The following is a 13,307-nucleotide window of genomic DNA, read 5'->3' on the forward strand; positions in this document are numbered from 1 at the left end:
CTTGTTTTTGACACATCCGACCGGACTACAAACTTTCCATTGATGAACTGTATATTCACTTGACAAGCTCGCGCATCTATGCCGCTGCGCGCTCAATCCACTCAGCGTGCTTTATCAGCTCGCGCATGTCAGGCGTTAATACTGAATGTTTAACATTATATTCATTGTATAATTATCCTATGTAGACAACCTTAATCTCTAATAACTTCATTCTGCTGTCTGTTGTTCTGTTGTCTGTGTTTCTTTGTCTGAATATGACACTTATCACGTGCTGTGTGGTATCGGCATTTGGTATCGGGGCATTTCAACGAGTACGAGTACAAGAGCTCGGTATCGGGTCCGGTATCGGTGCATCCCTAAAATAAATTAATAAAAATGATTTAACCAGTATGCAGTGGGATCTGCATTTGCAATAATCAGTCCCTGTAACATGCAACATTATGGATTCACTTTTTGTGCAGTATGAGTAAAGGTGGAGGGGAGTGCTTGCAGGATCCTTTAGTTAAATGTATAATACGTATAAAATGTATTTTATTAAAAATAACATTTTTATACCCTGCTTCAAAGGTTCACAGTTAAGTTTACAATTGTAACATACAATGTCATAACATTTTGATCTGAACAAAAGAATAACATCTGCTTAATATCAATGAAAAAAAAAAGTGCTTACAGGATTCCTAAACAAAACAATTGTAAAACAATAAAATAAATACAGATGTTATTCCGTTTTTAAGAATCGATACAGTATCGCCAAACAAAATATTGCGATACTCACGTGTATCTATATTTTCTTACACCCCTAATGGCAACCTGAACTGCTTGTTCCGCCAAGGCCCCCCTGGACTGCCCGATCCGCCATGGCGTCCCGAGCTCCCTGATCTGCCCTGAAGGCCTCCCAGGTCTCTGTCTGGTACCAGCCTCCAGGGCACCCACCCATTTTCACTTCACAAATACTTTACAGTGTGTCATATATGATCTTACCACAGTTTCTCCAGTTTACAGTGAGGATTTTGTAGTACATCAGACAGCAGATTCACTGAATCTCCAAGTTTATTCCCAGAAAGATCCAGGTGTCTCAGGTGTGAGGGGTTTGATCTCAGAGCTGAAGCCAGAGCAGCACAACCTTCAACTGTGACACCACAATAACTCAACCTGTAGAGAACAATGACACACTCTTCACTCTCTCAGATCAGATCAGTTTAGCTGTGAATACATTAATAAAAATAAAGTACAAACACAAATAAACATGTCTGATAGATCATTGGAGTGAGATCTAAAATGTCACAGAACAAAAAATGTTTTAATAAAATAAAAGTACAAAAATATTACTTTGTTGTATAATATTAATATTTTTTTGTTGGTCATTGTTTGAGGTTTAAAGGTTTCATTTGATCTTTTGAAATAAGAGGACATTGTACTATAAAAACATCCTGTAAGTTTCAGAACTCAAAACTTTGTTGTTAATCTAAAAACAGCTTATATTTAAGGCAGTCTGACAAAACAACAGCTTGTTGAATGTTCTACTCTATGATGTAATAGTGTGGATAAACACAGCCTCGCAGAAGAAGATTGACATCACTGCCTGTTTACCCCCGCCCTCCGATTCACACATACAGTGTTTACAAGAGAGACAAACATGCAGGTCTATGCAGAAACCAAACGATAAAGATGCTCTGAAGACAAGAAGATGCTGTTCAGTGTCAAGCTGTGGAAAAAACAGTATTTGCATGGCCTTCCTTCTGATCCCAATGTTAGGAAAGAGTGAATGAACTTATTTAATGAAGATCCAGACCGTGCCAGTAAGAAATCTGTCTTTTGTTCACTTAATTTTACCACAGATTTTTTTTTTACAAACAAGGCACAATTTGACGTGGGATTTTCAAAAAGACTGAAGCTAAAAAACAATGTTGTGCTGACTATATTGGATCCGATGTGGCACCACACAAATGTGACTTTTTATTACGTGATCACTATTGCTTTGTCTCTTCTTACAGATCGTTTTATATGTATTGAGTTATTTATGTGTTTTTGACCTAAATCACAGCAGAGTCCACTGTCAAACACACAAGTGTTACCCAATCACATCAGTGGGTGTTTACTTCTGAGTCTACAATCCTCAACGCCTATTCAAACAGAGCGTTCTGATGAGGGGGTTAAAAACAGGACAGAAAATAGCTTATTTCTTCTAAATTGTTTTTTGATGTAAAAATTTTGATAACATTATAAGTGGACCTCAGAGAATAGTACAAAATAAAAATAAAAAAAAACAGAGGCAGTTCATGACCCATTTAAAAATTCAAATTACTTAAATTTCTTTTTTTGCAAAGAGATTTTAAATTCTTGACAAACCCAAATAATTTATTCTCTGTCTCTGAATCTAATGGTGTTACTGATTTGATATAAAACACATCAAAGTACTGACCACTAAACTCTGGATAACATCTGCAGCACTGAAGATTTATGAGCTTTAACTTTGATTTTCTTAATGTTTTAACAGTGAAGTGATTGTTCTCAGTAATACTTACTGAACTGATCTGGATTCTTTAATCACAGGCAGCAGCTTCTGAAGAATTTCCATATTTTTAGACTTATTCTTTTCTTTAACAAATTTATCAAGACGAAACTCATTTAGTTCCTCTTCTGATATTAACAACACAAAAACTACAGCTGACCACTGAGATGAAGAGAGTTCAGTTTCATTTATTCTCCCAGATGTCAGATACTGTTGTATTTCCTCCACTAGTGAATGATCACCCAGTTCATTCAGACAGTGGAACAGATTGATGGATTTCTCTGGAGAGTCAATGGTCCTGATCTTCTTCTTGATGTACCCAACTGTTTTCTCATTGCTGTCAGAGCTGCTTCTTTTCAGTGTCATTATTTGTTGTAGGAGAATCTGATGAGACTCCACTGACAAACCCAGAAGGAACCGCAGGAAAAGATCCAGATGTCCATTTTTACTCTGTAGAGCCTCATCCACAGCTCTCTGATGCAGCTCAGATAATGAAACATGTTCTGATGAATTGAGCAGAAACCAGTCCTTAACTTTAGACCACAAACTCTGTTTCTTGATTGGCTCAAACACATTTATGTTGTTGTTGGTCCAGGAGAGGTGCACATATAGAGCTGCTAGATGTTCCTGAATGCTCAGATGAACAAAGCAGAAGACTTTCCCCTGATACAAGCCCAACTCCTCTCTGAAGATCTGAGTGCACAACCCCGAATACACTGAAGCTTCTGTCACATCAATGCCACATTCTCTCAGATCTTCATCATAGAAGATCAGGTTTCCTTTCACAAGCTGCTGAAAAGCCACTTTCCCCAGTTTGAGGATCATGTCTTCATCTGTCACCTTCTTCTCATAGTGCTTCTCATGTTTGATGTTGGTCTGAAGGATCAGGAAGTGTGTGTACATTTGAGTGAGAGTCTTGGGAATCTCTCCAATCTCTTCTGGACTCAACATCATCTCCAGAACAGCGGCTGAGATCCAGCAGAACACTGGAATGTGGCACATGATGTAGAGGCTTCTTGATGACTTCAGGTGTGAGATGATCCTATAGGCCATAGTCTGATCACTGATTCTCTTGTTGAAGTATTCCTCCTTCTGTGGCTCATTGAAGCCTCGTACCTCTGTCACTCGATGGACACACTCAGAGGGGACGAGATCAGCTGCTGCTGGTCTGGAGGTGATCCAGATAAGAGCAGAGGGAAGCAGATTCCCCACAATGAGGTTCATCAGCAGCATGTCCACTGAGGCTGATTCACTTACATCACACAACCTCACATCGCTCTGAAAATCCAGAGACAGACGACACTCATCCAAACCATCAAAGATGAACAACACTTTATATTCATCACTGGATATTTCCATTTCTTTAGTTTCAGGGAAAAATACTTGAAGAAGATCTGAAAGACTGAGTGTTTTGTCCTTCATCAAGTTGATTTCTCTGAAAGGAAGTGGAAATATGAGCTGGACGTCCTGATTCTCTTTCCCTTCAGCCCAGTCCAGGATGAACTTCTGCACAGAGACTGTTTTTCCAATGCCAGCGACTCCCTTTGTCAGCACAGTTCTGATGGCTTTGTCTTGTCCAGGTAAAGGTCTAAAGATGTCACTGCATTTGATGGCTGTGTCCTCTGTTGCTGCTCTGCTGGACTGCATCTCAATCTGTCTCACCTCATGCTCATTACTGATCTCTCCACTCTCACTCTCTGTGATGTAGAGCTCTGTGTAGATCTCATTCAGGAGTGTTGGGTTTCCCTGCGTCGCTGTTCCCTCATACAGACGCTCAAACTTCTTCATCAGATTTGATCTAAACCTGTTGAGGACTTCATGCCTGGAAAATTAAAATACTGCATTATTAAATAAACTAGGCTAATGTATTGTATCTAATGTATCATAAACAAATAATAATGTATCATAAACAAATAATTTTTTTTAATAAATATTAGACCTGAGATCAGTCTTTGTATCTTCACTCTTATAATCTAATGACTGATTCACAGACACGTCACTCCTCATAGACACACAGCTGGACTCTGCTTCTGATCTCTTCTGATGAACTGAACTATAACAGAGAGAGATTAAAGTCAATCCTTTGAATTACCATATTTAACAAAGTACATAATCATATATTATTTAAACTATAACTTTAAAAAGCAGTTCATGATCATTTCATTTACACTATTTTATTACAAATAAAGTTAACTAGAACACAGTGCTTTCACAAATGCATCTCTTTGTATAACACTACATCTGTTAAAATATCATATAAAGATAACATTATTTTGGTCGGCACCAATAGCCTCATGGTTAGTGCACCAACATACAGTGCACCTGTGCTCACAGCAACCAGAGTTTGATATCCATTTAAAGCAGGTGTTGGGGGTAAACACATTACAGTCACGTGAGTTGCGTAATCAGATTACTTTTTTTTTTTATGTAACTAGTTAAAGTAACACATTTATTCTAAATTTACAATGAAAATTCTGAGTTACTTTTTTCAAATAAGTAATGCCAGTTACTTTGTTTTCTCTTTTATTCATTGACATCTCTCCTGTCCCCATGTTGAGATATCCTGGGAGTGAGGTGCAGAGGCAGAGCCACTACCTTCAGCCTGAGGCTTATTAATTTCACTTTTGGTGTGAAAGGATCTTTACAATTGACAGAAATTATAACTTTTGGTGTTTTTTTAAGTAATAAACAATTAAACAAGCCCAGCTCAGGTGACAAAAAGTAATGCAAAAGTAACGTAATGCATTACTTTCCATTAAAGGTAACTAAGTAATGCAATTATTTACTTTTTATGGAGTAACTCAAAATTGTAATCAATTACTTTTAAAAGTAACTTTCTTTCGCTCATCTTTCTTCATCCAATTCTTTCCTGTTACTCTCTACTATCCTGTCTAAATAGAGGCATAAAAAGGCCCCATACATTTAACTTAAAAAAAAAGAGAACACTATTTTGATAAATCAAAAATGACATGCATATTTATATAAAAATGTACCTGAGATCAGTCTTTGTATCTCCACTCGTAAAACACTACTGGACGATCCATAGACCAATCACTCTTCATAGACACACAGCTGGGCTCTGTTTCTGATCTCTTCTGCTGAACTGAACTGTAACAGAGAGAGATTGAAAGTCAATCCTTTGAATTACCATATTTAACAAAGTACATAATCATATATTATTTAAACTATAACTTTTAAAAAGCAGTTCATGATCATTTCATTTACACTATTTTATTACAAAAAAAAGTTAACTAGAAACACAGTGCTTTCACAAATGCATCTCTTGTGTAACACTACATCTGTTAAAATATCATATAAAGATAACATTATTTTGGTCGGCACCAATAGCCTCATGGTTAGTGCACCAACATACAGTGCACCTGTGCTCACAGCAACCAGAGTTTGATATCCATTTCAAGCAGTGTTGGGGGTAACACATTACAAGTCACGTGAGTTGCGTAATCAGATTACTTTTTTTTTATGTAACTAGTTAAGTAACACATTTATTTAAAATTTACAATAAAAATTCTGAGTTACTTTTTCAAATAAGTAATGCCAGTTACTTTGTTTTCTCTCATTTATTCATTGACATCTCTCCTGTCCCCATGTTGAGATATCCTGGGAGTGAGGTGCAGAGGCAGAGCCACTACCTTCAACCTGAGGCTTATTAATTTCACTTTTGGTGTGAAAGGATCTTTACAATTGACAGAAATATAACTTTTGGTGTTTTTTTAAGTAATAAACAATTAAACAAGCCCAGTCCAGGTGACAAAAAGTAATGCAAAAGTAACGTAATGCATTACTTTCCATTAAGAGTAAACCAAGTAATGCAATTAGTTACTTTTTTATAGAGTAACTCAAAATTGTAATCAATTACTTTTAAAAGTAACTTTCTTTCGCTCATCTTTCTTCATCCAATTCTTTCCTGTCTACTCTCTACTATCCTGTCTAAATAGAGGCATAAAAAGGCCCATACATTTAACTTAAAAAAAAGAGAACACTATTTTGATAAAATAAAATGACATGCATATTTATATAAAAATGTACCTGAGATCAGTCTTTGTATCTCCACTCGTAAACACTACTGGACGATCCATAGACCAATCACTCTTCATAGACACACAGCTGGGCTCTGCTTCTGATCTCTTCTGCTGAACTGAACTATAACAGAGAGAGATTGAAGTCAATCCTTTGAATTATCATGTTTAACAAAGTACATAATCATATATTATTTAAACAATAACTTTAAAAAGCAGTTCATGATCATTTCATTTACACTATTTTATTACAAAAAAAGTTAACTAGAATATAGTGCTTTGAACTGCTTTCACAAATGCGTCTCTCTGTGTAACACTACATCTGTTAAAATATCATATAAAGATAAAGATAACATTATTTTTGTTGGCACCAACATACAGTGCACCTGTGCTCACAGCGACCAGAGTTTGATATCCATTTCAAGCAGTGTTGGGGGTAACACATTACAAGTCACGTGAGTTGCGTAATCAGATTACTTTTTTTTTATGTAACTAGTTAAGTAACACATTTATTTAAAATTTACAATAAAAATTCTGAGTTACTTTTTCAAATAAGTAATGCCAGTTACTTTGTTTTCTCATTTATTCATTGACATCTCTCCTGTCCCCATGTTGAGATATCCTGGGAGTGAGGTGCAGAGGCAGAGCCACTACCTTCAGCCTGAGGCTTATTAATTTCACTTTTGGTGTGAAAGGATCTTTACAATTGACAGAAATATAACTTTTGGTGTTTTTTTAAGTAATAAACAATTAAACAACCCCAGTCTAGGTGACAAAAAGTAATGCAAAATTAATGTAATGCATTACTTTCCATAAAGAGTAAACCAAGTAATGCAATTAGTTACTTTTTTATAGAGTAACTCAATATTCTAATTAATTACTTTTAAAAGTAACTTTCTTTCACTCATCTTTCTTCATCCAATTCTTTTCTAAATAGAGGCATAAAAAGGACCATAAATTTAACTTAAAAAAAAGAACACTATTTTGATAAAATAAAATGACATGCATATTTATATAAAAATGTACCTGAGATTAGTCTTTGTATCTCCCCTCGTAAACACTACTGGACGATCCATAGACCAATCACTCTTCATAGACACACAGCTGGGCTCTGCTTCTGATCTCTTCTGCTGAACTGAACTATAACAAAACATGTAACAACAAGTAATAATAATAATAATAATAATAATAATAATAATAATAATAATAATATAGTTACAACATAACTTTATTATGATAATCTCTTTCTTTTCAGGTCTTCAAGTATTTTTCATCAAAAATACTCCATCAGGAGGCTTTCTGACCTTATTATTATTATTTTCAGTGGTGGACAGTAATGGAGTAGCTTTACTTAGTTACTGTACTTAAGTACATTTTTCAAGTATCTGTACTTTACTGGAGTAGTATTATTTTGAGTAACTTTTACTTCACTACATTCCAAAGCATAAGATCGTACTTTTTACTTCACTACATTTCATAAAACATATCGTTATTCCTTATAATATATCACTTGCTCTGACACACAGAAGTGGTGTCTGATTCAAGAACGAACTGTTTATTTTCAATGAACCTTTTAAATCGGTTCGCAAATCGCACCAAACGATTAATTCACCAATTAGAATGATCCGATTGCAGCTGTTCTTAAGTTGAAAACTCACTGATTCAAATGAACCATTTAGTGCGAGTCTCCAGTGAACTGAATTCACAAGTAAGAAGCATAGACTGTATAAAAACAAGAACCGAGAGATCTTGTGAGCGTGCACGCGCTCATGCTCATGCAAAATAACTCATGCATGTTCAAATTCCCCACTGCTGTAATGTTAACAGTTGTATTAAAATGCTACACATTTAGCCCTATGTGACGTCTGTTTTTATATTGTTTATTAACAGTATAAATGTTTATATTGTTTGGATAATCTAGCCGAGTAGACAGTTATGAATGTTTATTCATAACCATACTGAAAATAAGTAAATATTGTTAGCTGATGCTAACTGTCTAGCTAACAAGCTTGCTGATGCTAAGTTGAGGCAATTTTTAAATATAAAGTCCAAATATTTTTATTCAACCACCTAGATAGATTACATCTTGGGGGGGAAGAAAGCATGTGATGTTCAGAACATGGTAACTACAGTGATTATCAAACTGGGAAGCGATGCCCTCTGGGGGCATTTGGCCAGGGGTGTTTTTACACCACAGACAAGGTTTGAGAAGGAAAAAATCATTATGAAACTATAATTAAAATTTCCTTAGAATGTTCTTCCCAACGTCAGGCCTTATTCTTATGCCATATATAACTGTGATGTTCTGCAAAACAACAAACTTTAAAACACTTTTTTCTTCCTGGTGAAGATCAGATGGTCAGCTCTGTTTTCTCTCAGGTACATCACAGTGTAAACTTCACAGTGAACATTACTACATCACTCTCGTCAACGTAGTCCATATCAACAACAAAAAAATATCTTGACTCCATATAGTGGTTATTTTGGAAAAATCCCAGGTATTTTGAGCAGTAGAATTATAAAAAAAAATGTGTTAATATAAAATTAAATTAAGTAACCTATATAAAATTGCTAAATAAATCTATCTATCAGCACTTTTTTACTTTATTTTACTTTATTTTGTACTTTCACTCGAGTTAAATTGAAAAAGGAGTACTACTTTTACTGGAGTAATATTTGATTATACGTACCTGTACTTTTACTCAAGAACTTGATTTGTGTACTTTCCACCACTGATTATTTTAAATAAAATCTTAGTTTAACTTAAAAGCCTCCAGACACAAAAACACGAAGGAGACTCCCATCTCTCATCATTGAAGGTGATTTAATACAGTGTTTATTCAAAGTACCTGCATCCTGGAGAAAACTCTTGATCTGTGGATGTTTGTGTGTCCTCCATGATGAAACAGAATCTGATCTGCAGCACTGACTCTGAATAGAAATGACAAACAAACTCAATAATTGATCTGAACGGATTATGAGAGAAACAGATCATGAGAGCGGCGTTCGCTCAGATACACAATGTTAGTCGTGTGTTAACAAATGATCAAATAAACCACACACAACACCAAACACCAATCACACCACCTTCATCTGCTTGAAAAATAAAATGTTAAAACATATACAAATAAACGTCCTTTAGAGGAAATATGAAGTCACCTGTAAAGCACCTGAGCATGAGCACTCACCTTATTTACACATATTCACAAAGTCCACCGCATTTCTATGAAGCAGCTACACGTAAATCGTGGCTTAGCTTTGATAAAAGTTCTTATGAAACACTTTGATATTCCGTATAGAATCGATTCTAGCTGTTTAAATGCAGAAACATCAACTCTGAATATCTGCTTTCACTTTTTTTTGAGACGCGAAAAACAATGATGACGTCAGTTCCCGTGCGCGATATCAATCCTCAACCGGTGTTTGATCCAGCTTTTGAATGAACGATTACAGACATTCAGCTAGCATAGTATTAGGATATATCAGACCAAACTTTAAATTAGACATTTGTTTACGATTTTGCTGCAATATTCGCTGGATATTCGCCAATAGTGCGTAAGGGAGCGTCTTTAAACTGCACACACAGCCGGAAAACGTTTGCGATGTCAAATCATTCGTTCAGATAACGTACACATTTTGGAATACAAAATCATAAAAAAAAGCATTTGTACAAAAAAGGAGTAGTTTATTACAGAATTTTAGCTGCATATGTTTCAGTGTTCAGACTTCATCTGAATAAATACAAGTAGTGTTAACTGCTTTGCAACATCCCATAAACTTTGAATTTCCAAAAACATTCCCTCTTATCTCCTATTCATGAAGATAAAACAGTTCATAAAACCACCAAATCATAAGGTTAAACAATAAAAATGCATAAGCAAGAAAAATAATATGAAATGTTAAGTATAAAAAAACATAACACCAATAAATGATTAGAAAAAAATATTAAAAATAATTAAATGATAAATTACACAAATGGCTAATGATTGTATATTATTGTATGATTATATGATTAAGTGATAAATGAATAAAAACAAGGAAATAAAACAACACAAAGGTATGATTACTGTAATGTGTCGATGCAAAGAAAGAGCAGAGGTGGGATCCAAATGCGATCAACGGAACATTTAATAAAACCAAAGGTAATCCAAATCCAGAAACTAGTGATGGGACGATTGATACCGAGGCTCCAGCGCAGTTTTCAAAGCACTATTGTATCACACACTAGCTGTGTCCCAAACTGAAGTGCGTGGACTCTGAAGTGCGCATTTGAAGTGCGATTGCGTCACAGCGTCACGATGTAAGCTGTCCCAATGTAAGCTGTCCCAATGTAGAATGCACCCTCCTAAGATGGCATTCCAAGGCCGATAGAGTCACCACAGTGCGACGAAGGCTGACGACGTGTCATATTTTCTAATCTAAAGATTGAAAACCTGTCTTTATATTTTTCATAAGTGTTTCCATTTTCTCTTGTTTTGGTACTATTCTGGAGAAAATGAGCCTGCTGTACGGTGTACATTTTAGGACATCCTCAGACCTCAGTCATTAAATGAAAAGGTGTCATGCCTCAGACTAAAAGGCTTCAGTCATTGGACAAAACGGCATCGTGCCTCGGACTGAAAAGCTTCAGGTCTCAGGAAAAAGGACATCAGGTGTCAGGTCTCAGGTCTCATACAATTAGGCATCAGATGAAACGGACTCAGATAAAAAGACATCAGACGAAAAGGCGTCAGACGAAATAGACTTAGGTGGAGTATCGCGTTGCCCCGCCCCAGGTGACGTCACACGCACGCGGTTCAGAGGAAGTGGTATATAACGGTTGATTGATGGCAAAAGGAGTTAAGCAGCATCTGATATATTTTAACATTTTTATTCAAATGTTACACTAATTAAGTTATATACGGAAGAGAACATGCATTTGGAGAGTCTTATGTGCATGTTTAAAAAGTTAGTTAGCCCCATTGCAACTACGCGCTAATCCACAGATTAACCATGGTTTTGCTATACTAACCATAGTTTAACCATGGTGTTTGTAGTAAAACTGTGGTTATACAAATGGTAATCATTACACTAAAAAAAACGTCACTACACTTTTACTATAATAAAACCATGGTCACTTTATGTCAAGGTAAAGCGAATTCTTTTGAGCTATTGGATTGAAATCTTAGTCTAATTATAATATACCTGTATGTGTCTAACACTAGTTGTTGAATTAAATGATTTTGTAAAAACAATGGTTCTGTCTTGTAACTAAATATATATTTGTTTGTTTCAATCAATCAAGTTATTGCTGACATTTTCGGAGAAAGCGTGGCTACGGTGAGCAGGACCATTATCACCTGGGCTAATTACCTGGGTTCAGTACCCATTTAGATGTCCGGGCAACAAATAAGCTCCTCCATGCCAGAGAATTACCGTTTGTTCAATCCAAACCTGCATGTCATCCTGGACTACACAGAAATCCGCTGTGAAAGCCCTACATCGCTGATACTCCACTCTGAGCACTACCACATTCAAAGGTCTGGTTGGGGTAGCTCCATGTGGTGCAGTGACTTTTATCTCCCAGCTTTACACCGGTTCAACCTCTGACAAAGAAATCACGAAGAAATCCATCATTTTTGGACCTGCTTGAGCCTGGAGATGTGGTCATGGCAGACAAGGGGTTCACTATTGAAGATATGCTCTCCAGCGTTGGTGCTAGAATGATCATTCCACCTTTCAAATGTGCCAAGCAGTTCAGCAAACAGGACTGTGAAAAAACACAGGCCATTGTACGCCTCAGAATTCTGGTGGAAAGGGTGATTAGAAGGTATTAATTAGAAGTATTAATCAGATCTGGCATAATTGCTGTTTTATGGTTAATTATCAGGGACCAATGTCTCTTGAGCAGTGAGTGTATATTAGTATATTAGATTTTTTAGAATGACTGTGATTATTACAATAGTAGTGTTTTAGTGTTAACTTTTGATAGTAGTTTTTTTTTTAAATACTTTTTTGTTACTTTTTAAGTTAGTTGCAATGCATACCTTTAATACTACTTACCATCATTAAATGTTTTTGATTTCTGCCTGTACATTATGCGTGTTTTTTTTTTAATGTAAAAATTTATCTTATGTATATTGAAGTTATTTATATAAAATTTCCCTGAAAATAATTTGACAGACACAATGAAATAGTTGACAATGAAAAGTCTTTTTATAATAATTCATGAAAAAAAAGTCCATCCTGGTGTTCATTGTTATTTCACACAATGTATGTGTATGCATATCATATACATTACAGAAGATCTAATACAAAACAATGTATTCACCTTGGTATGTACATATTTACATCTAATTAATAGCAAGTATTATATATTTAATGTTATAATTTATGATGTATCTAATATGTTACAAAATATCTACTACAAAATATGCTACATACTACCCAACTACATAAAGTATATACTTACTATTAGGGTAAAAATAAATCATAGGTTCATACTATAATATGAACACAATCTGTCCATGAAATACACATCCATGAAAACGTTATAATAGTACATGTCTAGCTTGTCTTTCATTGATGCTATGAAGGCATCATCTCGCCAGATCCGCTGTATTGTGAAATCTGATTTTGTGTCACTCACAAAGTCACACCAATGTAGACCAGTAACTGCAAGCTGACCTTGAACCTGCAAGTAGTACTTATGGGTCTCTTTAAGTTTGGCTAGTCCTCTTTGAATTTTCATAAATGGAACCTGAGCAATGTTGTCAGCA

At 35.5% G+C, this 13,307-nt stretch overlaps 2 protein-coding genes across 2 annotated transcripts in view; one reads left to right on the forward strand and one right to left on the reverse strand.

The window, feature by feature from the left end:
* LOC109075406 (NACHT, LRR and PYD domains-containing protein 3-like) overlaps positions 1-10,090 on the reverse strand; it is a 441,226-nt gene extending 431,136 nt beyond the window's left edge. Inside the window, exons 1-7 of the mRNA XM_042731927.1 lie at positions 9,709-10,090; positions 9,399-9,480; positions 7,576-7,689; positions 6,560-6,673; positions 4,452-4,565; positions 2,526-4,334; positions 982-1,152 (exon numbers count right to left, since the gene is read on the reverse strand). Of these exons, the coding sequence (XP_042587861.1) occupies positions 982-1,152; positions 2,526-4,334; positions 4,452-4,565; positions 6,560-6,673; positions 7,576-7,689; positions 9,399-9,480; positions 9,709-9,727 (2,423 nt within the window). The 5' untranslated portion in view covers positions 9,728-10,090. The remainder of the gene's footprint in view (positions 1-981; positions 1,153-2,525; positions 4,335-4,451; positions 4,566-6,559; positions 6,674-7,575; positions 7,690-9,398; positions 9,481-9,708) is intronic.
* Positions 1-13,307, forward strand: part of LOC122138547 (NACHT, LRR and PYD domains-containing protein 3-like) — a 788,161-nt gene that overhangs the window by 282,193 nt on the left and 492,661 nt on the right. The window lies entirely within an intron of this gene.

The sequence above is a fragment of the Cyprinus carpio genome, chromosome B9 (genome assembly GCF_018340385.1).
Source record: "Cyprinus carpio isolate SPL01 chromosome B9, ASM1834038v1, whole genome shotgun sequence".
NCBI lineage: Eukaryota > Metazoa > Chordata > Actinopteri > Cypriniformes > Cyprinidae > Cyprinus > Cyprinus carpio.